The sequence below is a fragment of the Hippocampus bargibanti genome, linkage group LG01, assembly GCF_051943395.1.
Source record: "Hippocampus bargibanti isolate YZ-2025 linkage group LG01, ASM5194339v1, whole genome shotgun sequence".
In the NCBI taxonomy this organism is placed as follows: Eukaryota; Metazoa; Chordata; class Actinopteri; order Syngnathiformes; family Syngnathidae; genus Hippocampus; species Hippocampus bargibanti.
Window position 1 is genome coordinate 9,807,090 of NC_142734.1, and position 23,889 is coordinate 9,830,978.

General features: G+C 40.2%; 1 protein-coding gene across 3 annotated transcripts; it reads left to right on the forward strand.

Moving 5' to 3' along the window:
- The first annotated feature begins 198 nt into the window (after window positions 1-198).
- LOC148903015 (translocating chain-associated membrane protein 1-like 1) lies at window positions 199-16,635 on the forward strand. Of its 3 annotated transcripts, none has more exons than XM_088994882.1 (12): window positions 199-601; window positions 2,242-2,302; window positions 2,396-2,514; window positions 2,621-2,737; window positions 2,816-2,874; window positions 2,989-3,073; window positions 8,113-8,183; window positions 9,308-9,412; window positions 9,499-9,642; window positions 10,530-10,690; window positions 13,103-13,149; window positions 13,304-16,635. In XM_088994882.1, exons 1-12 carry the CDS (start codon window positions 482-484, stop codon window positions 13,379-13,381), a joined length of 1,167 nt encoding a protein of 388 aa, XP_088851008.1. In that variant the 5' UTR covers window positions 199-481; the 3' UTR covers window positions 13,382-16,635. The 3 variants fall into 3 exon arrangements, with proteins under 3 accessions (XP_088851008.1, XP_088851015.1, XP_088851024.1); XM_088994889.1 differs by having other exon boundaries at window positions 13,340-16,635; XM_088994898.1 differs by having other exon boundaries at window positions 13,103-16,635.
- Window positions 16,636-23,889: the final 7,254 nt, after the last annotated feature.

Sequence of the window (23,889 nt, forward strand, 5' to 3'; positions counted from 1 at the left end):
AAATACATTGACACGTTGATACATTGATACATTTGCAGTCGTGACATTTGCACGTGGTAAGCAACACCAAACCATGAAATAAAACCCAACTAACCTGCAAGAATCTTTATATATTAATCCAAGATATCCGGTAGTCATGTGCTGCTTAGTTTTTTTTAAAGCAACACGGGTTGTTTGGAGTGGGTTCACCTACGTCAATAACAGGGCGGTACATGAATGGGCTGCTCAGGAAGGGCTCCTCATCATCTGGCGTGACCACGTTGTTCTTATTTCATGGGAGTGAATTGCACTTTGGTTAATGTTTGTTTTTTGCATTGTTTCGGAAGACTTAACTAATGAACAGTGGACCGCTGGACTCCTGGGGAGACATCGACCCTAAAGAGAAGGGAGGCAAAAATCCATCGGCTGAACTCGCAGGCTAGTATCGGTTGGGTCGCGGTATCCCGAAGCGGGAGGAGGCTGAGAGACTCGCCTGTGAGCTATGGGTTTCCGCAAGAAGAACAAGAGCCCACCGGTGCTCAGCCACGAGTTTGTGATCCAGAACCACGCCGACGTGGTGTCGTGCTTGGCCATGATCATTCTGCTGGGCCTGATGTTTGAGGTACTGTGCTGTAAGGACGCAGTTGTGCTTATTAGCCGCCTAGCATCTGTGCGTGTCCGTTAGCTGGTATGACAGCACATGGATTTTTTTTTTGCGGGGCCTCTAGAGCCTGAACGTCGCATGAAGTGTTACTTTATCATTTTTAAATGTAGTCCAATAAATGCAATTATGCAATACCACACTGACAACGTGCACACAGCATAAAAGTTACGGTACATATGCTATTTTCTTACTGCTCATGCAATATAATAAAACATTTTTAAATAATGTATCTGCTGTAAATTTCCAATTTACAGCAGCAAACTTCAGAAAGAATAAAAACATATAAATACAGTACATATAAAATATTAAATATATTATTTTTAAAATATTACATATAGTATTACATACATACATATAAATATAAGAATCTTAAAAATGCGTGAGTGGAGGTGAGTCCAGTTTCTCAGGAGCATCCTTTCAAGAGCATCACATCAGTCGGCAGGAATGAGTGGCCCTCTCCTTCTTGCAGCGCAGGTGTATCAGTCTCTGACTGAAGAAGCTGCCCAGTGCTGTCAGGGTTGCCAGGAGGAGGTTGTAGGCAGGGGTCTCAAACTCCGGTCCTTGAGGGCTGAATTCCTACATGTTTTCCAAGTCTCCCTGTTTCAACGCACCTGAGGATGTGTTGCAACAGGTGTGTTGTTGCAACAGGGAGACTTGGAAAACATGTAGGATTATTGCACTCGAGGACCGGAGTTTGAGACCCCTGTTGTAGGGTCAGTCATTGTAGCTGTTACCCTAGCTAATAGCCCCCTATCCCCACCTCTTCCAGAGTGTCCATGGAGCAGTCCAGCACAGAGCTGGCTCTCCTGACAGGTTGGTCCAATATCTCCATCTCTCTTTCTCACTCTGTCTGTCTCTCATAGACTAACAGACTATGCCTTAATTAATGGCTGAGGCCACATCATCTATGATGGCCTCAGCGGTGACCTCTCAACTCCAAAAGACGAGTTTTCTGAGCAAGAAAACCTGATCAGAGTGTCCTTGTTGTTAGACCATTCAAATTTGTTGTTGAGAAGAACACCCAGGTACTTATAGGAGTTAACATTTATTTAATCCATCCATCCTTTTTTTCAGCGGTTTATCCTCACAAGGGTAGCACGCATGATGGAGACGGGATACACCCTGACATGGATGCACACGCACGCACGCACACACGCACACACACTAAGGGATAAACATAGACCAACAACTGTGGTTTCAGACTACTCAAGGTGTCGTCTTCCTTTTGCCCTCAAGGAGCTGAAAAAGGCTGCCGCTCTCAATGACATTTAATAATATAAAAATCTATATTTCTAAGCGGTACAGAATGTATAGATAGGTGTTGCTTTTCTTGTCAATATGGTGTTTGAAGCCACACAAAATTACCTTGATATCCCTTAAAACATTTTTAGTTCCACGTAAATTTTACTTGCTCCTCACTCTTTTTCTCGTGTATTTTTGTTTGATATATTATTTGAGTAGAGAATTTATTTGCACTTAGTTTACAAACAGGCTGCAGAATGAAAAGTGATTCTCAAATATTTGTGTCACATCACACATTCGACATAATCTGCAAGCAAGCTGCTGAGTTAGACCTTTAACATTTCTTTGCATTGCAGGTCACAGCAAAGTTTGCCATCATGTTCATCACAGTCCAGTACAACGTCACACACGTTATTGGTAAGTGGTAGGCTTGATGTCAGGTGATCATCTTGTCTCAGAGTTCAGTTTCAGCAGGCTCATTTATTTCTGTTTGTCTGTTTTTCTTTTCAGATGAAAAGAATGATCCGGTGAACCTTTACCATTATGGTCCAAAAGATGTGGCCACTGTTTTTTTTTATCTTCTAATTGTTGTCATACTTCATGCCCTGATACAAGAGTATATTCTTGATGTGAGTACTGCTATACAAGGCTCTGCAATTATACTTTGCCTCTTGTAACACCCTCATTTGCATGCATCATATCCTCTTGTAATACGTTGGTCTTGTTTTGTTTCAGAAAATGAACAGAAGGTTGCATCTATCAAAGACCAAACACAGCAAGTTCAATGAATCAGGGCAATTGGCAGCATTTTACCTGTTCTCCTTCATTTGGGGCTGCAGCATTTTGACAGGGGTAAAAACACATCTCTTTATTTGGTCACGCTTTACCTTCATATAATCGCTTTTTCTTTCCATCTTTTGTTATTGATAGGAGGACTTTGCAAAAAATCCCACTTTCTTATGGGAAGGGTACCCACACACTCACATGGTGTATGTAAATATTTCCTTTTTTGTCACAATGTGTCTTTAAAAATATGTATTGTAAGAATGAACTGGGTTGTTACCCAGGTTGAACAATGTGTGCACAATATATGCTCTGCTCAGTTTCCAGGTCAAGTTTTTCTACATTTGCCAAATTGCCTATTGGCTCCATGCACTTCCCGAGTTATACTTTCAAAAAGTACGCAAGGTAAGGTTCATTTGTAAAAACTCTGTTTTGTAGCATATGGTAAAATTATTGTGTTTCAGTTTGAAGGTGGCGTGCACCTGTAAACACCACGATAATGTGCTTGCAACACATTTTTTTAATATTTATTATTGGAGATGAGCTTTCAATCTAGTCACAAGGGACACAAGCCAGTGTCTTATTGTGCCGGTCCCAAGCCCGGACAAATACAGAGGGCTGTGTCAGGAAGGGCATCCGACGTAAAATATTTGCCAAAACAAATATGTCTGTGTAAGCTCTCAGTCGTACAGGAGTGGTCCATCGATGAGAAGGTTTCTTCAGCCGTCATCTGTACAAAAGTGAAGGTTTCGGACGTTTCGCCTCCTATCCAAGAGGCTTCGTCTGCGAACTAAAGTCTGACTGGTCGTATCGGCCCCATTTATATATCCCTAATGTCCAGACCTGGTGGCGCCGGACACAGCTATGATAGGTCCCTACTCTCAGGTTGGGGGGGGGGGGGGGGGGGCGCGGGACCCCCCCCTGTGGCCCCACTGATTGTTCCTACATTCCTGACTAACGATTGGCCTATTACACCCACACCCCCCGGTATCACCTCATCAGCATAACGACCCTCATCAGCATTGCGAAAGTTGCCTAACCTGTTTTGCCTGAGCAGGCTATTGTATGAACGATCCAAATTGAACCTCACACCACCAGACCGGTTTAATGAAGGATTTTGTTGTTTTATAAGAATCGCCTCTTTTAGCCCCCTTTCAAACCATCTATGTTCTTTCGCTAAGATTTTAACCTCATTGTCGTCAAATGAGTGTTTGCTAGCTTTTAGGTGCAAATGTACTGCCGATTGAGGCCCACTAGTATTATCCCTGCGATGTTGATAAAGTCTTTTTTTGATAATTTGTTGAGTCTCCCCAATGTACTGCTCTTTACAATTTTCATTCTTACAATGTATGGAATAAACTACATTACTTTGTTTTTCATTTGGTAGCCTATCTTTTGGATGCACTAATTTTAGCCTTAACGTGTTTATCGGTTTGAAATAAGTAGGAATTTTATGTTGCCAAAGGACTCTTTGTAATTTTTCAGAAACTCCTGCAATGTACGGTACTGCTACTCCTCTCCTTTTAGAATCTTGAGAATTATTGGTTTCGTTCGCTATTCTTTCTTTCTGACATTTGTTGAATGACCACTGAGGTTAATTCCTAAATGCTTGAAGCAAGCACCCCTGGAACCCGGATACTTAGCCGATAAAATGCAACAAAATTATACTAGGAAAATTCTAAATTTGCGAATTAGGAGACTTAACATAGAGATAAAAAACAAACAGTCAGAAATAGAAACTTATTATCAGCGATTACAAACTAATCTTACCCACAAAATCTATCAGGAAGTGTGTGAATTTACTAAATCCGGTTATATGAGGCACCACAGCAAAACCAAAGAGAGACAAAAGGGTAAATTTCAAAAATTACTTTTACTGAAACAATCTCAGCTACTGGTAAACACGCGTAAAATTAGGTATGAACAGTTTGTAAGGGAGAATTGGATCAAAAATTTGTCAGACAGAGATCTCTCAGAGACAGAAAAGGCGGTACTTACCAAAGGTTTAAATTTCTCAGTGACTCCTAAAACTATACCTACAATAGATTATATCACAGCTACTGAATCGGCTATTAAAAATAACAAACTTTCGTATGCAGAGGCAGATGATCTACGCATTAAAATATCAGCTCTTCTCAGTAGTGCCAAACTTCCTCCGTCCAACATAACATTAGAAGAGAGAAAGGTGTTAACTACTCTACAAAAAGACAAAAATATTACTATTTTGCCAGCAGACAAGGGCAGATGCACAGTGCTGCTCAACACATTGGATTATGAAGACAAAATAAATAGGTTAATCAGTGATTCTAACACGTATGAGCAACTAAAAAGGGACCCTTCCAATAGATACAAGAAAGAAATGATTGACTGTCTCCAAAAGCTAGAGAAAGGAAAACATATAGACAAACAGATGTATTTTAGATTATACCCGGGAGAGGCCACGCCATGTATCTATGGCCTGCCAAAAATACATAAAGAAGGGTTCCCCCTCCGACCCATTGTTTGTAGCATTGACTCCTCTACATACAATGTAGCCAAATATTTAAAAACTATTTTAGCTCCGTTGGTTGGTAACACAGAATACCACGTAGAGAACACCACAGGGTTTGTAGGGAGGATCAAAGACCTCATATTGGAACCTGAGGAAACTTTGGCATCATACGATGTGACTTCTCTCTTTACATCTGTCCCAACCCCAGCAGCAGTCTCAGTGGTGAGGACGAGGCTGCTGGCGGATGTTTCTCTGCATGAAAGAACCAAACTGAAACCGGATCACATCTGCCAATTATTAGAAATCTGCCTTAATACTACGTATTTTCAATTTCGGGAAAAAATTTTATAAACAAATCCATGGTTGTGCTATGGGCTCACCAGTTTCACCCATAGTCGCTAATCTTTACATGGAAGAGATGGAGAAACAGGCCCTCACATCCTTCCCAGGGACAAAACCTAGACACTGGTTTAGATATGTGGACGATACTTTTGTCATAATTAAGAAACAAGAAATTCAATCCTTCACAGATCATCTCAACTCTGTAGACTTCAACATTAAATTTACTCGTGAGGACATTCAAGAGAACCAACTAGCCTTCTTGGATTGTAAAGTAATTATAAAAGAGGACAGAGCGCTAAAAACAGAAGTCTTTAGGAAGGCTACGCACACTGACCAATACTTACTTTTTGACTCTAACCACCCTTTACAACATAAACTAGGAGTTATCAGAACCCTCCAGCATAGGGCTAAACTAATACCAACTAGCACTGAAGGTAGAGAAAAGGAGTCAAAACATATCAGGAGAGCACTCACTAACTGTGGGTACCCTCAGTGGTCATTCAACAAATGTCAGAAAGAAAGAATAGCGAACGAAACCAATAATTCTCAAGATTCTAAAAGGAGAGGAGTAGCAGTACCGTACATTGCAGGAGTTTCTGAAAAATTACAAAGAGTCCTTTGGCAACATAAAATTCCTACTTATTTCAAACCGATAAACACGTTAAGGCAAAAATTAGTGCATCCAAAAGATAGGCTACCAAATGAAAAACAAAGTAATGTAGTTTATTCCATACATTGTAAGAATGAAAATTGTAAAGAGCAGTACATTGGGGAGACTCAACAAATTCTCAAAAAAAGACTTTATCAACATCGCAGGGATAATACTAGTGGGCCTCAATCGGCAGTACATTTGCACCTAAAAGCTAGCAACCACTCATTTGACGACAATGAAGTTAAAATCTTAGTGAAAGAACATAGATGGTTTGAAAGGGGGGTAAAAGAGGCGATTCTTATAAAACAACAAAATCCTTCATTAAACCGGTCTGGTGGTGTGAGGTTCAATTTGGATCGTTCATACAATAGCCTGCTCAGGCAAAACAGGTTAGGCAACTTTCGCAATGCTGATGAGGGTCGTTATGCGGATGAGGTGATACCGGGGGGTGTGGGTGTAATAGGCCAATCGTTAGTCAGGAATGTAGGAACAATCAGTGGGGCCACAGGGGGGGGTCCCGCGCCCCCCCCCAACCTGAGAGTAGGGACCTATCATAGCTGTGTCCGGCGCCACCAGGTCTGGACATTAGGGATATATAAATGGGGCCGATACGACCAGTCAGACTTTAGTTCGCTGACGAAGCCTCTTGGATAGGAGGCGAAACGTCCGAAACCTTCACTTTTGTACAGATGACGGCTGAAGAAACCTTCTCATCGACAAAACAAATATGCAAATCAAACCTCTGAATCTCATACCCGATCAGTGGACCGGGTTATATAGAGGACACTGATTTGCTGTGGCGACCCCTGAAGGGAAAAGCCGAAAGGAAAGGAAGAAGATGGGAAATGAGCTTTCACGTGGTGTTCGATACCTAGTGAAAAAAATCACAATTTAGTTCCACACATCCATTGGAAGTTTGTTAATATGATCTTGGCAGCAACTGGGAGCAGAGGGGTGTCAATGTTTAGATAACCTGGAAGAAAGATAATTTAAATTGTGTAGTGGAGGGCACAGACTGACTTATAGTGAGAGGTGTGGTACACCTTGAACTGTGTAATCATCAGCCAATCACAGCTTAGACACAATGCGACAAACATAGCTATTCTCATTTGCATTTAAATGTGAGCAGTCTAAGTTGGACATTTTCCATTAACCTAATGTACATTTTTTATTGTGTGAGGAAAATGGTTTAAGCAACACATACACAGAAGGTTTCCAATGCCGCATTTCTTTCAAACTGGGGTTTCTTAGAGATTAAGTAAATACTGTATACAGTAATTATAGGTCTGAAATTGTTCTCAAAATCCACAGTTTGGTTCCTACCTGATAGTCAAACAAATACATATAATTAATGTGATTATGCATAAAGTAATCTCCCAAATCGCATATTCATTCTTGGAATATAGATTCTCATCTTTGTGAAACACCACAACAATGGATTTGAAACAAAACATGCAAGATGCACATTAAGATGCTAACTTGTCATTTTATCGGGGTATTTAATTCCAAATCATGTGACCTTTGTAGGAATGATAACAGTTCATGAAAATTGTCTCTCCGTTTTTAAGCATCGCATATCTTCGCGTTAAGCCAAGTGTTGGTGAAAATCTAAACTCCTCAGTCACGAACAGAGCAATTTCCAACAGGTTATTCAAAATAATTCCAAGTCATCCATTTAATGTACCAGAAATCTTGTGCTGGAGAAATAAAGGCTCAGTAGTGGTGGCTCACAATGGAAACATTCACGTCATGAACTCAACTGGAGAAGCCTTTCAGGCGGCACGTGTACCACTGCAATATGAGTAGGATATGAAGAAAATGTCATGTGGTGAATGGACCAAAGGGTACGCAGAAGAACAAAACTGAAAACGGTCAAACTGAAGGGCTTGAATGGTTTTCAAAAATGGTTCCACTGAGTTTGTATCACTGACTCTTTTATGATTTGTCATCTGTCTCTAGGAGGACATCCCTCGCCAACTCTACTACATTTGCCTTTATGTTGTTCACATCTCTGGTGCCTACATCTTAAAGTGAGTATGAATACACATAAAGAATGTCATCCGCAATACGATTTGACCTGAATAAACCAACAACTGTGCTTGATTACACACTGCTTTATAAACCACAAAGGAGGAATATTACCGCTGTTCCGTCTTTCTTTAAAACAGTTTCCAGGTGTCATCGCAACACATCTTTGACATGTTTCAAAGTCAAAATACACAAATCAAAATATAGGGATCCAGAATTTCAGAACACTTACTACCTTAACAAAACTTTTGAAAGGAATCTGGTGTCCTGTCTCATACAATTGGGCAACTGTTCTGCCCACCTCTCTTTACTGCAGCAGTGATGACCAAGAGCAGCAAAAGGGGGTGGCCAAAATTGCATATTTTGAGGTTTGAATCATAGTTGAACTTCCATTGATTATCTAAGCCGCTTATTTTCACATGGTTATCTGGTGTGCTGATGAGTCATGGGCAGTACGCGGGGTACAAATTGTTGCCAGCCAATCACAGGGTATACATAGACAAACGACTATATCAAAAGAGAGAGATAGCGAGAGAATTAAAAAATAGATTAAGTATAGGTATATTATGAGATATTGACGATGGTTTCTCACACTTATGCCATTTCTTATTCATAAACATGCCACAAATGTTTTTGTTACGGTCTAATGTGAAGGCACCGATGACACACAAACTACCAGTCCCATCCAATTGCGCAACGGCTGCCTGCAGTCATGTCAGCCTGTCGACATGCGAACTGCGTGTATGTTTGATAGCATCACATATTTGAGCAGCTGTTTTCTATGATGAATGTTAAAAGCTTTTTGACTGGAAGGAGTCCATTCAGAAATATGCTCCTGGCAAACTGGTGACAATGTTTCACATTTACCATCTTTCAAGCTAAAGGCAAATTGGCCGGGTCAACCAGTGTGGACTGTGAGTTCATTTCAATCTATAACACACTATTGCTGCATGAATCCACGGTTCCTTTTTTGTGAACTCTGGCCTTTTTCAAATCTCACTCTTTAAATCCAAGCAAGGGTCCAAATGTCTCTTTTTTTATGAAAATGTATTTTTGTATTTTTAGATGAAACCTGTTGTAGATTGAGCCATTGAAAGTTTCTCAATGCTTGCTCTCATTTGTCTAGCCTCCACCGACTCGGTGTGGTGCTGCTGGTCCCTCACTACTTGGTAGAACTCCTGTTTCATGCATCACGTCTGTTTTACTTCAGTGATGAAAACAAGCAGAAAGGGTATCCATCATACCACTAATAATGCAATGATATACCTTTAGCTATTGTATAATGCCATGTTTTGTCTGTTTTTTGTCTTGTTACAGCTTCACTCTATGGGCTTTGCTTTTTGTCATCGCTCGACTCCTCACTCTCACTCTGTCAGTCCTCACATTTGGCTTTGGTTTGCCCCGGACAGAAAACCAAGGCTTTTCGCTTGCGGAAGGCAACTTTAATGTCCTCACCATAAGGCAAGTCCTGTACTTCGTACATCTGAAAAACCTGCACTATTTATGTGGTCTATACATGTTTTAACAAACATTCATGTTTTGTCATTTTGGAACACTCCTATGGAGATTCTTCGCATGCATTTGAGCACAATTTTCTGCTTAACTCTAATTATTTTTTTCAAAATTTTTAGTTTCTCATATCTGTCAGGTCTATGTTCTGTAGACCAACAAAGACACTTTCTCATATCTTATCCAAAGGAAATCAAGACCTGGAGGGCACTGAATTTGTTCAAGACCTGGAGGGCACTGAATTTGTTCTACTGTATTTTCTGATGTATAAGGCGCACCCAAAAGACTTGATTTTCTTCAAAAGATGACCCTGAGCCTTATACACAGCTGCACGTTATATGTGAAGTAATATTGAGCCACAACAGGTCTTGCAACTACTGTCAGCAGCCACGACTCCATTTCCCCCTGTAGAAGAAGTAGTGTGTAACCCCAGCCTCTACTGTAGCACCTTATAATGTGGTGTGCCTTATATTTGGGAAACTTTTGTATGTTTATCTATTATACGGTAAAGTCTCGTTATATCGATATCGGTTATATCGAGATTACTGCTTCTTACGATACTATTTCTATGAACGCAAGGAGAAAATTTACATGCCGCAGGATCGGATATATCGATAGTCCGGTTATGTCGATATTTTTTCCGACTCCCGAGAATATCGATATAACGAGACTTTACTGTATTTGGAAAACGTTTTTCATTCATTGCCTTATACAATATATGGAAGAAGTTTGAAAATACACCATTCATTGGGGGTGCGCCTTATACACCGGAAAATATGTTAATTCAATGAAAAGAAGACAGAAGTAATGGTTCACGTGTGTCTGTTATGCCCCTTTAGGATGGCATGCTTGGCAGCCATCTGCCTGACCCAGGCTTGGATGATGTGGAAGTTTATCAATTTCCAGTTGAAGAAGTGGAGAGAACACAGCCAGAACCAGGCGTCGAAGAAGAAGACGGCCAGCCCAAAGAGCAAACCTCACAAAAGGGAGCTTACAAGGGGTGAGTGGGTCTGAGCCTCTGCATCAAGTCCAATAAAATGACACGGAACATACTGAGGTCACGTCTAAATTCATAGAAGAATTTTTTTCTCATAGAATAACAGGGATGCATCTGGGCTGCGCCCTTGTGCCATTTATGCATTTTGACAGCCACTGACGCAACTTTGTAACTCGACCGCGGCAGCACCAGCGCAAGTCTATTACCATAGACGCATATTGCTCGATGAGCTACGCCACATATGACTTACTTCTATTAAAATCGCTAAAGGAATTAATGTAGTTAGACTGTGAAAACTGTTTGTTTTCCTTCAGAGATTTTAACTTTGGTCGTCTGTCATCTTGCCTTAGAGCAGGGGTTCGGAACCTATGGCTCGCGAGCCGTATGTGGCTCTTTTGATGATTGCATATGGCTCGCCGATAAAACTAAATACATACTGTCGCTTTTTCGCCGTTCATTTCCTGTTGGGGCTGCAGTTGGCGGAAAGCGCAATTGTGGTTGGATGATTGAATTTTGATTTGATGGATTGAACTGAAGAAAATGTAAAATGTTTATTTTCTGTATGAAAAAAATTATTTGACTTGAATTAAAATTGTTCATATTAGAAAAATCATTTGCAATTTAGAAATATCATGCTCCAATGATACTTCGGCAATCTAGTTAAATTGGGCTCATCAATTTTAGAAATTGCCCCCCTTTTCAGACACACGGGGGCCCATTGGCCCCCTTTTTTAATTTCCCAGATGCATCCCTGGAATAATCCTTGCTATTCGAGAAAAATATACAGTAAAGTCTCGTTATATCGATATTCAAGGGAGTCCGAAAAAATATCGATATAACCGGGACTATCGATATATCCGATATCGATATAACGAGATTTTACTGTATAAGGTTACAAGATTTCACTAATCTTCCAAAATTCATGTGTTTGCCTTGTTGTAGGAATGCCATGTTTTTTTGCCACCTCCAGTAGAGGCGCTCGAGGTGGAAAATATTCACTTGCATGATATAACACCTTGTGAAAAGATGTTCTAATTAAGCCACTATCCCACTGAGATATAGTAGATATATATATAAAGTGAAAGCCTCCAGCCCAGTTTATCAGTGGTATCTGTCAAATGCTTTCTTGACTGAAATGTTTGGTTGATTGTAAAATATTTCTCTTTTTGTTTTCTTTATATTGTAGCAAACATAGAAGGTTTCTTCAGCCGTCATCTGTACAAAAGTGAAGGTTTCGGACGTTTCGCCTCCTATCCAAGAGGCTTCGTCAGCGAACTAAAGTCTGACTGGTCGTATCGGCCCCATTTATATATCCCTAATGTCCAGACCTGGTGGCGCCGGACACAGCTATGATAGGTCCCTACTCTCAGGTTGGGGGGGGGGGGGGCGGGGCCCCCCCCCCCCTGTGGCCCCACTGATTGTTCCTACATTCCTGACTAACGATTGGCCTATTGCACCCACTCCCCCCGGTATCACCTCATCAGCATAACGACCCTCATCAGCATTGCGAAAGTTGCCTAACCTGTTTTGCCTGAGCAGGCTATTGTATGAACGATCCAAATTGAACCTCACACCACCAGACCGGTTTAATGAAGGATTTTGTTGTTTTATAAGAATCGCCTCTTTCACCCCCCTTTCAAACCATCTATGTTCTTTCGCTAAGATTTTAACCTCATTGTCGTCAAATGAGTGGTTGCTAGCTTTTAGGTGCAAATGTACTGCCGATTGAGGCCCACTAGTATTATCCCTGCGATGTTGATAAAGTCTTTTTTTGAGAATTTGTTGAGTCTCCCCAATGTACTGTCCCGCGCCCCCCCCCAACCTGAGAGTAGGGACCTATCATAGCTGTGTCCGGCGCCACCAGGTCTGGACATTAGGGATATATAAATGGGGCCGATACGACCAGTCAGACTTTAGTTCGCTGACGAAGCCTCTTGGATAGGAGGCGAAACGTCCGAAACCTTCACTTTTGTACAGATGACGGCTGAAGAAACCTTCTCATCGATGGACCACTCCTGTACGACTGAGAGCTTACACAGACGTGTAGCAAACATAATATTTTCACGATAGACAAGTTGAAATATGGGTATATTTTTGACATTTATCAACATTTATAGTGTTTTTTGCCTCATTTTACAAAGCTGTCATGTTCAAAATCAAAAAAGTTGGCAAAAGTTGTCAGATATGCATCCCAAATGCTCTCGCTAGCTATCTATTAGCTAGTTAGCTGTCTTATATATATATATATATATATATATATATGCGCTCACACCTGCAGAAAAAAATATCCTGTGACTGTAGTGTCCTTGAGTTTTGAAAGGCGCTTATAAATGAAATGTATTATTATTATTATTATTATTATTATATGCATTGCACTCAAACTTGGTTGTTTTTGTTTACTTGTTTCATCTACAGGAGCAGCGAATGGAATTGTGAAGCCAGATGATAAAGCATCACCACGGGTGAGAAGAGTGAAAAACTCATAAAAGTTGGCGCAGTTGAGAAAAATCTGGCACGGTGACACACTGTGTGTTCTATACACCACTTAACGTGTTGAATTCGACCGCAACAAAATCACACGAAGAAACCTCATGTAGCTGTCTCTTTCGAATTCAGATTCACTTTGTGAGATACTGCGGGTTATTACCTCAGGTCTCTGCCTGTTGGAGTTTGGAAGGAGCGAGTCATGTGTGAGGCTTTAAACCCAAAACATCTCAATCTTCCAAAAAAAGTATCCTTTTGTTTACAACCCTGATCCTCTGTTGAGGTATGACATAGAATGAGTCCTCATTTTAGTTCTTTAAATTGAAACTTAATGTGAAGTGTTCATTGACATGTAAACGAAGCAGGGTCAATCGAATACTTATTTTGTTTGGTTTTGATTCTGCCTTAATTAGTTAAACTGACCAAACTGCTGAGTCATATCCTAAAAGCCTTTGTTGCACAGCACAAAAGCATCCTTAATACTCACTCTGTGTATAGTTAGTAGTGTTATTTGGGTACTGTGTCAAAGTTGGGACCGAATGATCATTTATTGCCAAGACAGATGGTCGGAGCCTTTGAAATCCAACCCTGGATTGAGGCACTTTTTCTTGTAGCGTTTACAAAACCCAGATTCCAACAAAGTTGGGACATTGTGTAAAATGATCATCAAATCACTATACAATGACTTGCAAATCTTTTCCAACCTATCGCATATTCAATTGAATTCACGACAGACAATATATTTAATGTTCTGATGAATTATGGATTATTTGTTAGCCAAATGTTCTCTAGACCTTTGTCAATAATTTTCATGCTTTTTTTATTTTTTGTGGCAAGGAAATGTTGAACATGTAAGGCCACAAACCAACATTGCATTCATGTGACCTTCGGTGCAAGTTGAAAATCTGAGATATAAAGCAAAAATCATCGATCAAAAACACCTACAGATGGTGCCAGCTTCTATAGGTCTGACTTCATCTGAGAGATTTCAAATTTCAGTCTGAAATCAATTGTCATGTCTTCGAGGCCAGAAGGGAATAAGACCATGCAGATTGATAAAAGCCAATATCTGTGATATTATTGGTCGTGTGTTAGTGCACATGACTAGCACGTCTGTGAAGGCACCATTTAACTCAAAAGATACACACAAATTTAGTGACAAATATGCTGCCGTCCAAGCAACATCTTTTTTGTGCTTATTTCCGCAAGAAAATACCAAAACAACTTTTGCACGTGATTCAACAATGTAGCTTTAGCGTCAAAGTGTGTGACTACTAAAGTGGGCTTCATGCCTTCTACACTACAGCATGACAATTTGCGGGGAATCCTGCTGGATTCTGATAGGATGGGAGTCAATGTTATGCTTAATTTTGGGATTAGGTTATGACAGGATATGAGAAAAAGTTCAGAGGAGCAGGAGTAGGGACAAAAAAACTGGATGAATGTGGAACCATTTTTCATGTAGATAATTCCTCCTGGGTACATAACAGAAGTGGTAGTCTTTCTGAACAGGAGCAGCGGGATGGGACGGAAGTGAAAGTCCACATTCTAGTCCACAATTGTCTCCCATTGAATGTGTCTACTGTATTATGAATCACAAAATATGACAATGACCTCTCTGCACATCGAGCAACGTAACTTGTGAATCTTGCAAGAATGGAAAATAGTTCAATCCACAAAGCTAAAACAATTACTGCCCCAAACGCTAATTGAGTGTTATTAATAAAAAAGTGGCACAGTGGTAAATTTGCACTTGTCGCAGCTTTTTTTATGTTGCAAACTTCAAATTCAAAATCAGTAAATAATCATAGGTGGCATGGTGGTCGACTAGAACGGCTGCCTCACACAGCAGAGGTTATGGGTTTGATTCCTGTTGTGACTCTAAATTGTCACTAAATTCTGTTTGAGCATTAAATATGTCTTTGTAGTGTAGTCAGTTAAATATACTATAGTTTAAAAAAGGCTTGAAAATCATGATATTCTGTGTTCATTGAAGTTGTACACAACATACCAACTTTAGCGGAACTGGGATTTGTTTCTCAGCTTCATCATTCGGTTCATGACTGGAAGCTGTACTGTCACTGTTGAGTATGCATCCGAGTAATAAGCACGAGCAAGCTTTTTTTACAAAAAGGTGGCAACTCCGTGTTTTTGTATGGAAACAATGGATGGTGGTTTGAAAAGACTTTAACCGATTCCAACCTGTGCTGTTGAGTGTGTTACTCTCTCTCCCCCTCTATCAATCTCACACACACACACAGAAGCATTCAGTGGCCTTTTTACAACTGCTGCAAGAGGGTTATTTATGTTGATCACATTTTATCGATGGTTATTATAACCAACAGACACAGCAGTACATAGCAACTGTGCTCAGTTAATCCAAACAATACAATCCTTCAAGTGTCCTTATAGGTGGGTCGTATCACTTGGTTTGCTTGTACGTATTTGTTCTGTTTGCCTTCTCAATTCTTTTTTCTTTCACATTCTGCAAAATAGTTTCCTACATAAGAAAAGAGAAGCGTGTCTCAGTATTCTGCCTATTCTATATGCGTGTGAATGGAATTGGCCTGTATTATGATGATGACAAATATGTTCCTCTGTTATGTGTCTGCTGAAGAAAAATAATGACAGCCTGTGGGCAGTGCATGTATTGTAAGAACCTGTCAATTAAATCCTGCCTCCTCCTGTCCCATGCCAAGTGTAAAACATGCCCGTTACACATTTCTGTGTTTTAATAGGCTGAGTTGCAAAAGTTCCCGTTGCTAAATATTTATGTGCTTGCACAAACCCTGGCCGACATTCCCTTTTTTGAGTGCCCGTGTTTTGTTTAAGGCATTTCACTAGGAAATACGCAGATTGGGCGAATGGGCCTTGTGGACTAGTAGATCAGTGAAGAGAAGGGATTCTCAATGTATTTGGAGTCTCAGTGTAGAAACGAAACAGTAAAAAAATGCCAATCCAATTTGATACTTTTAATTCAATTTATTGGGAATTGGGCACCCCAGTAGTGTGTGTCACACATTGGAGGGCAAAGCTGAGGACTATAGAAGATAGAAGAGGAAAACCTACACTGTCACAACTAGTAGCAGATTTTAAAGCTATTTTTATATTAAGGGGTCGCTATTTGACTTTATCGTTATTCTAAACTGTGTGAATATATGTGTCGCATTCAAATTGTTTTTAATCCAAGAATGAAACTTGCTGAACTATTAGTGTGGCTGTATATTCATGTGAGTATATATTTTATTTGAAGGCCTTTACTTGATCTCATTTGGCATCTCTGATCCAATGAATTATATAACCCAAACGTTAAGAGCAGAAGTGGGCCCTATTTTATTGGATTTTATTGTTTTGATTTGTTTTCCTTTTTGTTTCTTTCTTTTTTGCTCATTGGCCACATTTGGGTTTTACATTGAACAGATGGGGCAGGTGATCTAAAAATAAATAAAGTAAATATGATTCAATGTGTGTTATTTTAAAAAAGTTTGGATGTTTTTAATTTTTGTTTTTTTGACTTAGTTGTGTGTTGCATAATTTATTCATTGTTTCATTGATTCATTCATCTTCTGAACCGCTGGAGCCTATTCCAGCTGTCTTCAGGCGGGAGGCAGATGACACCCTTAACCAATAGCCAGCCAATATGAGTGGAAGTATATAAGTACATAAATTACATTAGATGATAATCAATCCAACAAAAACAGGACAACAGCAAATTTTACATAGAAATGACTGTTTGTGTTCTGTACATATTTTGAAAAAAATATGCATTTTTTTGCATTGAAAAAACATCACATTAAAGACACTCAGCACCATATTTTCCAGCGTATAAGGCGCTTAAAGTCTCGTTATATCGATATTCTCGGGAGTCCGAAAAAATATCGATATAACCGGGACTATCGATATATCCGACCCTGTGCGCATGTAATTTTCTCCTTGCGTTCATAGAAATAGTATCGTAAGTGTCACGGTTTGCGAGGTGGTGATGGCGGGTTCGGATCCCAAAAAGCAGGCAGGAGGGAGCAGGAGGTTGTTTGACAAATTGTATTAAAATAAAGTCAGCAGGAACAAAATGTAAAACATCAAAATGATCTGAATGGAAAAATTACAAAGTAGCAAAAGAAGACCAAAAGTAAAAGCCCGCCAAGGTTAAACAAACACGTACACGATGCATGCTGCAACCAAGCAGCAAACAAACAATGAATCGGCACCGGATGATCGTGCCAGGTGTCCTTTTAAGTGTCATTGATTACAACGACCAGCACCTGCGAGGCTGCCGGCAGGGCCGACGTCGCCACCCGCTGGTCGCCAATCTGATCGGGACGACCAGCACCTGTGAGGCGCAGGCGGGGGCGACAGCGCCCCCCGTTGGTCGCCAACCAGATCATGACAGTAAGAAGCGGTACTATCGATATAACCGATATCGATATAACGAGACTTTACTGTATTGTACATTTATAAGGCACACTGGACCATAATGTGCACCTTCAATGAATGAAAACATTTTCTAAATATAATGTAAATAAATAGAAATATATACAAGTTTACTAAATCTAAGGCACACCACATAAGGCACTACAGTAGAGGCTAGGGTTACGCATGGGGGAAATGCAGTCGGTGGCTGCTCACAACCAATTGTGGCATTGTTTGTGAAAATTATACATTGAACATAAAAGTGAAAAGATAAAAAAGCTCAAAGTGAAAATAAAAAATAAAAGTGTCTTATCCCAGCTGTCTTCGGGCAGTGGGCGGGGGACACCCTGGAGTAGTTTCCAGCACAATGCAGAGGTATACGGTTCTATTCCGGCTCTGGCCTTCCTGTGTGGAGTTTGCACATTCTCCCCGTGCCTGCATGGGTTTTCTCCCAAATTCCAGAATAATGCTTAGGTTAATGAAATACAGTACTCTAAAATGTTCCTGGGTGCGACCCTGAGTGTGAATGGCTTTTCATCTAGATGTGCCCTGTAATTGGCTGGCAACCAGTTCAGGGTGCCCGCTGATCGATTGTGAGGATAACCCCCTCGTGAGGATAAACGGAATACACAGTGGATGGACTCAAGCAATGGGATTTATTCGTTTAATCCTGCTTCTTGACAGTAGAGGGCAACACTGAGCTTCCTTGTATTTAATAAATTATTTGTTGCAATGAGAAAGAGTCGACGTTTTAGCAACCACTGTAACTTAATTCTGTTGATGTAATCCTAAAATGCCGATCAATCAAATCATTTTTACATTGTTCGTCATAAATCTAAAAAGGATGTGATTTCTGACGTTGGCCTTGCGTCCGTCGACCTTGTCCAACTTGAGTGACGTGACACAATGACAATTACATTCATTAATTATGATGAATAAGTTCTGCAAGACAAGAAAACACATGCTGCTTCGTGCGCACATGTTGAGCACATGGCTTTTTTTCAGACCAAGCAGACAGCGTGATGGATCAATTAAAACGGAGAGATGGAAGGCTTCAGCTTTGCAGGGTCGTCACAAGGACGGGAGTTCACGTGCATATTCTCCATCGAACATACATGATCTGGCGTGCCCAAGATGAAAGACAAGCGAGCACGCCCTCGTAATTAATTCCCCCTTCCAAGTAAGGAAGATAAATCTTTATGTGAATTGTCAGTATTATGTGTAATTTCCATATAAATTAACTTCATTAAAAGTGGAGTACTTTCTTATTTAACAAAGCTCATTTTACATTCTGTATTTAATAGGACATGTAATCCCAGACTTGCAGACAAATAGCTACCAATTTGTTGTGATGGAAGTGTGTGTGTGTGTGTGTGTGTGTGTGCGTGTGTTTGTGTGTGTGTGTGTGTAATCTCTTGTAAGAGATTGTAGTCCTCTAGCATTGTTTTCACTGATTGTCTGAGATGAGCGAATGGGCAGCAGCTGGTCTTCAGACAGTTTTTTTCCCCCATGAAGTGTTCTGTGAACCGTAGAAGGGATCTGACCTTAGACGTTCATGAGCTTGCGGCTATTTGTGGGCCAGAAGACTAGTCAGTACTGTTTGAGGTGGTCAGGAGAGCAGGTGTACAACGATGAAGGGCAGTAGTGAGGGGGTGGAAACATCTGGAGGCGTGAGAAATCAGGGAATAGAAAGAAGAGGGGAGTTAAGGGGACATGACTCAATGAAGCGAGGCGATGCAAAAACAGGCAAACAAACCGATCAGATGGTATGGTTGAGAATTAAAAGAAATAAAAGTGGAAAATGCATAATTTCTTATCAGTATTTGCCGAAAGAGACAGTGGGTGTTAAATATGGTTGGCCTAGAAGAGAGTAGTACTGTATAAATGTTTATGTTTGCATGCTTGTTTGACTGCAACATTTTGAACCACACTCCCCCCCCCCCCCCCCCCCCCCCCCCCCCAAAAAAAAAAAAAAAAAAAAAAAAACTAAGAAACTAAACAGACACGATCAAGTTTCATTCAAGATGAACTCACTTTTCAGCACTTGTCTGTAGATGTACTGGCAGCTTCGTCGAGCTTCGTCTGGGAAGACTTCCTTTCGAAAATGAGAGACAATATCAGCCGTCACAGATAGCAAAATTTGCTTTCGTTTACCGAGCATGTTTTCAGACCATGTGTTCAGGACCACGCGGTGCCTCTGGAAGTACAACAATGTACAAGTCAATCAATAGCGTTGCTCAGCAACGGGGAACCGCGCACTGTACATTTAATTCATAAGCAAGGTCGCCCTGGGAGTTAGTTTCCCACAGCTCATCCTAACAAAGACCTTTTCACTATTTAGTGGGAAAGGTCTGGTAGTTGTAATGAAGTTTACATTATAAAGGTGTTAGTTGTAAGCAAAATTATTAAATGGAAAATGTATGACGTCAATTACTTGACTTTCATTTATGGATGTTATAGTGGTGGAAATGTAAATGGGATACAGTGAAAAGACGTCTGAATGCATTATCCACTTTTATAACATTGGTTGAAATCACCTAGATTTGTTTGGATAGTTGTTAACTCACCCTTAGTTACAGAGCAGATTAAAAGCAACCATCGCGGTGCACATAGTAAAAATTGGACATACAAAAACAAAGGGCTTTTGTTACCATGACAACTAAGAGCATCACTGGGGACCAGGGAGTGGTTACTCATTTGAGCGCGAACTGCATTCCAATAGGCTATTGTGCTTTTGACGCATGTTTTATGCCATCCATGATGATATTAAGCCGGAAAGAACATAATTGTTCAATATCATTTGATTAAAATCATTTGTATAACTGTAAAGAACCGTCCCCAAAACAATCCATATATTTGGTTGAATCATACCCGAGTTCTATTTTGTACCAGTCCAGCTGCTTTTAAATTTCACCGCACTGTTGGTAACCACATGAGGTGCTGTCAATGTTGAAACTGAAATGTATGTGTGTGTCTGTGTTTTCATGTTCGTCCATTAGCTGTTTCACTATCCTCCTGAAATCTCATCTCTACCTGGTCAGAATTTTAAGCAGCTTCTTCTTCTCACCCTCCCACACCTCAGTCCACTAGTCCCCAAACCCTCACTGGGAGACAATGAATGCCACATTGGTGAACAAAGTAAGATATTCTTTCATCGGTATCATAACCTGAAGCCAGCCTGCTAATATTTAAATGTAGCAGTAATAACTGTTGAATTTTGCAAATTTTAGAAAATTCAATTTGATTTTAAACTCCAGCAAAACAGCTACTGTTCCTTTCATGAAGAGAAATTCTTCCTCAAAATACAATGTGTACATTGTGTATACACACACGCACATGCACAGTGTTGCTTGTGTTGTCACATATGGATGTTGTTCACATACTTGGATGTTCATACAGGACATATACTGTAGCATAGTTGTTTCACTGTTCTCATAAATAAAAGTCTAGACATATTTAATTCGTTTTGATCAGTTGATGTTTGATATGGACTGTCAACATATCTCCTTTTTTTTGGGGGGGTGGGGGGGTGGTTACCGTATCCAAGCCCGCCTGTCAAATTTTGAAAATCAATCTGGTCCCTGAGCCAAAAGGTTTGTCCACCCCTCATCTAGAGTGATCAATTAACCTACCGTGCATCTTCTTGGAATGTGAGAGCGAAACTGGAGTGCCCGGACAAAACCCATGTAGACATGAGCAAAACATGCAAATTCCATTTAACCGGTCGGGTAGATCCCAGAATGTCTCGCTGTCAGATGAGGAAGTGTGGGGGCAACATCTTTTCTATGATGATTTGAGAAAATGAGAAAAAAACAACTGATTTTCACCTATAGGTAAGCAATCTGGCATAGCCATCTGATGTATGACTCAAATGGTGCGCCACGCAGTTAATAACTTCCAAACATGTTTAGATATCCCTTACTAACATAGCACTATGCATTAAAATGTACCAGAGGTTTTTTGGGGGCAAATACAAGACTAGACAAAAAAAAGCTTCCTTTCCTCATCAAGACCTCAAAATACACTTTAAGGCACATTTTCAAACTCTTAGTATTAAACTCTAAAAATCTTTCTTGTGTAAATTTACTTTCCATGAGCAGTCACATTTCTGAATCCCTCAATGAGTTATGCACTAATCTCTTTTTATTCTTCCTGGCAGACCCTTTCATTTTGCCTGATGAATTAAGCCTGACCCACAAGGCTAATTACTTTAAACCTTCACCACAACCCCCATTTGAATATTTCCTTACTTTCTGAGGTCCGATACTTTCTTCGTTGCTAACTTTCTGACATACTTCCGCACAGTTCGACATGTTGCACTACTTTTTTTTACAAAGCCTCTTTTCTTTTCTTTCTTTTCTTTTCCGATTTTGCCCACTTATTGATGTTCCCACCGAGGCCCCTCTCCAGGAAATAGGTGGTATTTATCATTATCTATGATCTGGTCCTTACTCCAAACTAAATGCCACTATCTCATCATATTGTTGCAATTCTCTCTCACCCTTCTCTTCAATTCTCATTCTCTTGCCTTTACACTGTCACTGTCACAACAGGATATATTGACTGTGTGTGCCTGTATGTGCGTCTTCTATCCAGCTATCTGCACTCTCGTCTTTCTGGTATCACCATGGTGACGGTTCCTGCTGCGTTCTGTCCCTTGGTTAGCGTATCTTGGCAGTGTTTGGACCGCTGTGCCGATGGGTTCCAATTCATAGGCCACCTGGCAAAGACGTCAGTGCTCTCCATACTGGACCCGCCAGCTCGCATATGGAGCTTGCATATGGGTCTCATCTTTAAGAGATGGTTGGCCTGGAGGAGCCACAGTCCCTCCGGTCAAACACATCGAGAGCCGAAAACGGCGAAGGGTTTTTGAATAAATGTAGCATTTCTGTGTGAGTTCCCATTAAAACAAATATTTGTGTACCATGCAATAAATCAATAAGAAACATCCCAGACAGGTCAGTCGCGTACATAGTCTGATTGTTTCACATACAGTTTGAAGCTATTTTAATTTGTCAATGTTACATATAATTACAAAACAAGGTTTTATTTACACAAACATATTGAGTTAAAGTTCATTCAAAAGAACAATGTTATCAATCATAATGCTGATCAGTAAGTACCATTGATATCGTGGCATTTTATGATGTGTTCAGTTTGCCACTGTTTCAGAAATATACTGTAGTTTATAACGATATAGGGAATCAGAATTTCACATTCAGAGTGTCACGGGAGATTATCAGGGGTGCCATGAGGTACGATCTGTCTGAAAACGATTATTTCTGAATTACAGCTGTAGCGGTTCATCTCCAGCTATTCATTTATCGATGACAGCTGTGTGTATAGTAAAAAGTAATTTGATAAAGATCAGATGACAGAAGATACAACTAACTTTTACTTCAGCCCTTCCCAAATCGCTGGGTGACTCAATATTAGAGACAAAAGATACTACAGGTTATGGTGAAGACAGTATTTGGCGTTCGAGCGAAATGCTCTTTTCATCCTGCAGGAGTTGGCGGGGTGCAATTGAGAATCACTGCTGTATATAAACCTGTTGACAGTCGTACAACAACCCAAAAAGTCATGTCTCCATGTGCGTGTATGCAAAACAAACAGGTCCAAATTTCAATCTGAGTTTATACATTTGTGAATAAATTGAGATGACACCATGCTTATTTCAGCTTTCCTTTTTGTTTGTGGTATGCCATGAGATTTTGTAATGTAAAATAAATGCCTGTGAGAAACACTGCAGTAAATAAACAAAGGTATAATAATAACACATTTTACAAAGGTATAAACAGCACTCACCTCTTCAATGCAGGCAATCTAAAAAAGGGTGGACAACTGGTGACCCTCACACACACTTCTTGGCGTTTTGATTTCATTGTGATACAAATAAATGTTTTTATCGTATCTTATTGTATCTTGTTTTGGTTTTTTTCTTCTTCTTTTTTTACAAGCCTTCAAGGCAGGGGTAGGGAACCTATGGCTCGTGAGTCATATATGGCTCTTTTGATGATTGCATCTGGCTCGCAGATAATAGAAAATACATATTCTTGTTTTTCGCTGTTCATTTCCTGTTTAGGCTGCAGTTTGCGGAAAGTGCAATTTTTATTCGATGATACTGACCTAAGGTGGCCGGTGATGTTCAATGAGCAATTTTGATTGGATGGTAGCCGTTGATGTCGAAACAGGTAAACGCCCCTTACTAAATAAGCCCGACGAGTAAAAATGGTGATGAGTATCGTTTGAATAATAATAATGTCAATTTGACACTTTGCGTACGGACCTGGCAAGTTGACTTTCAT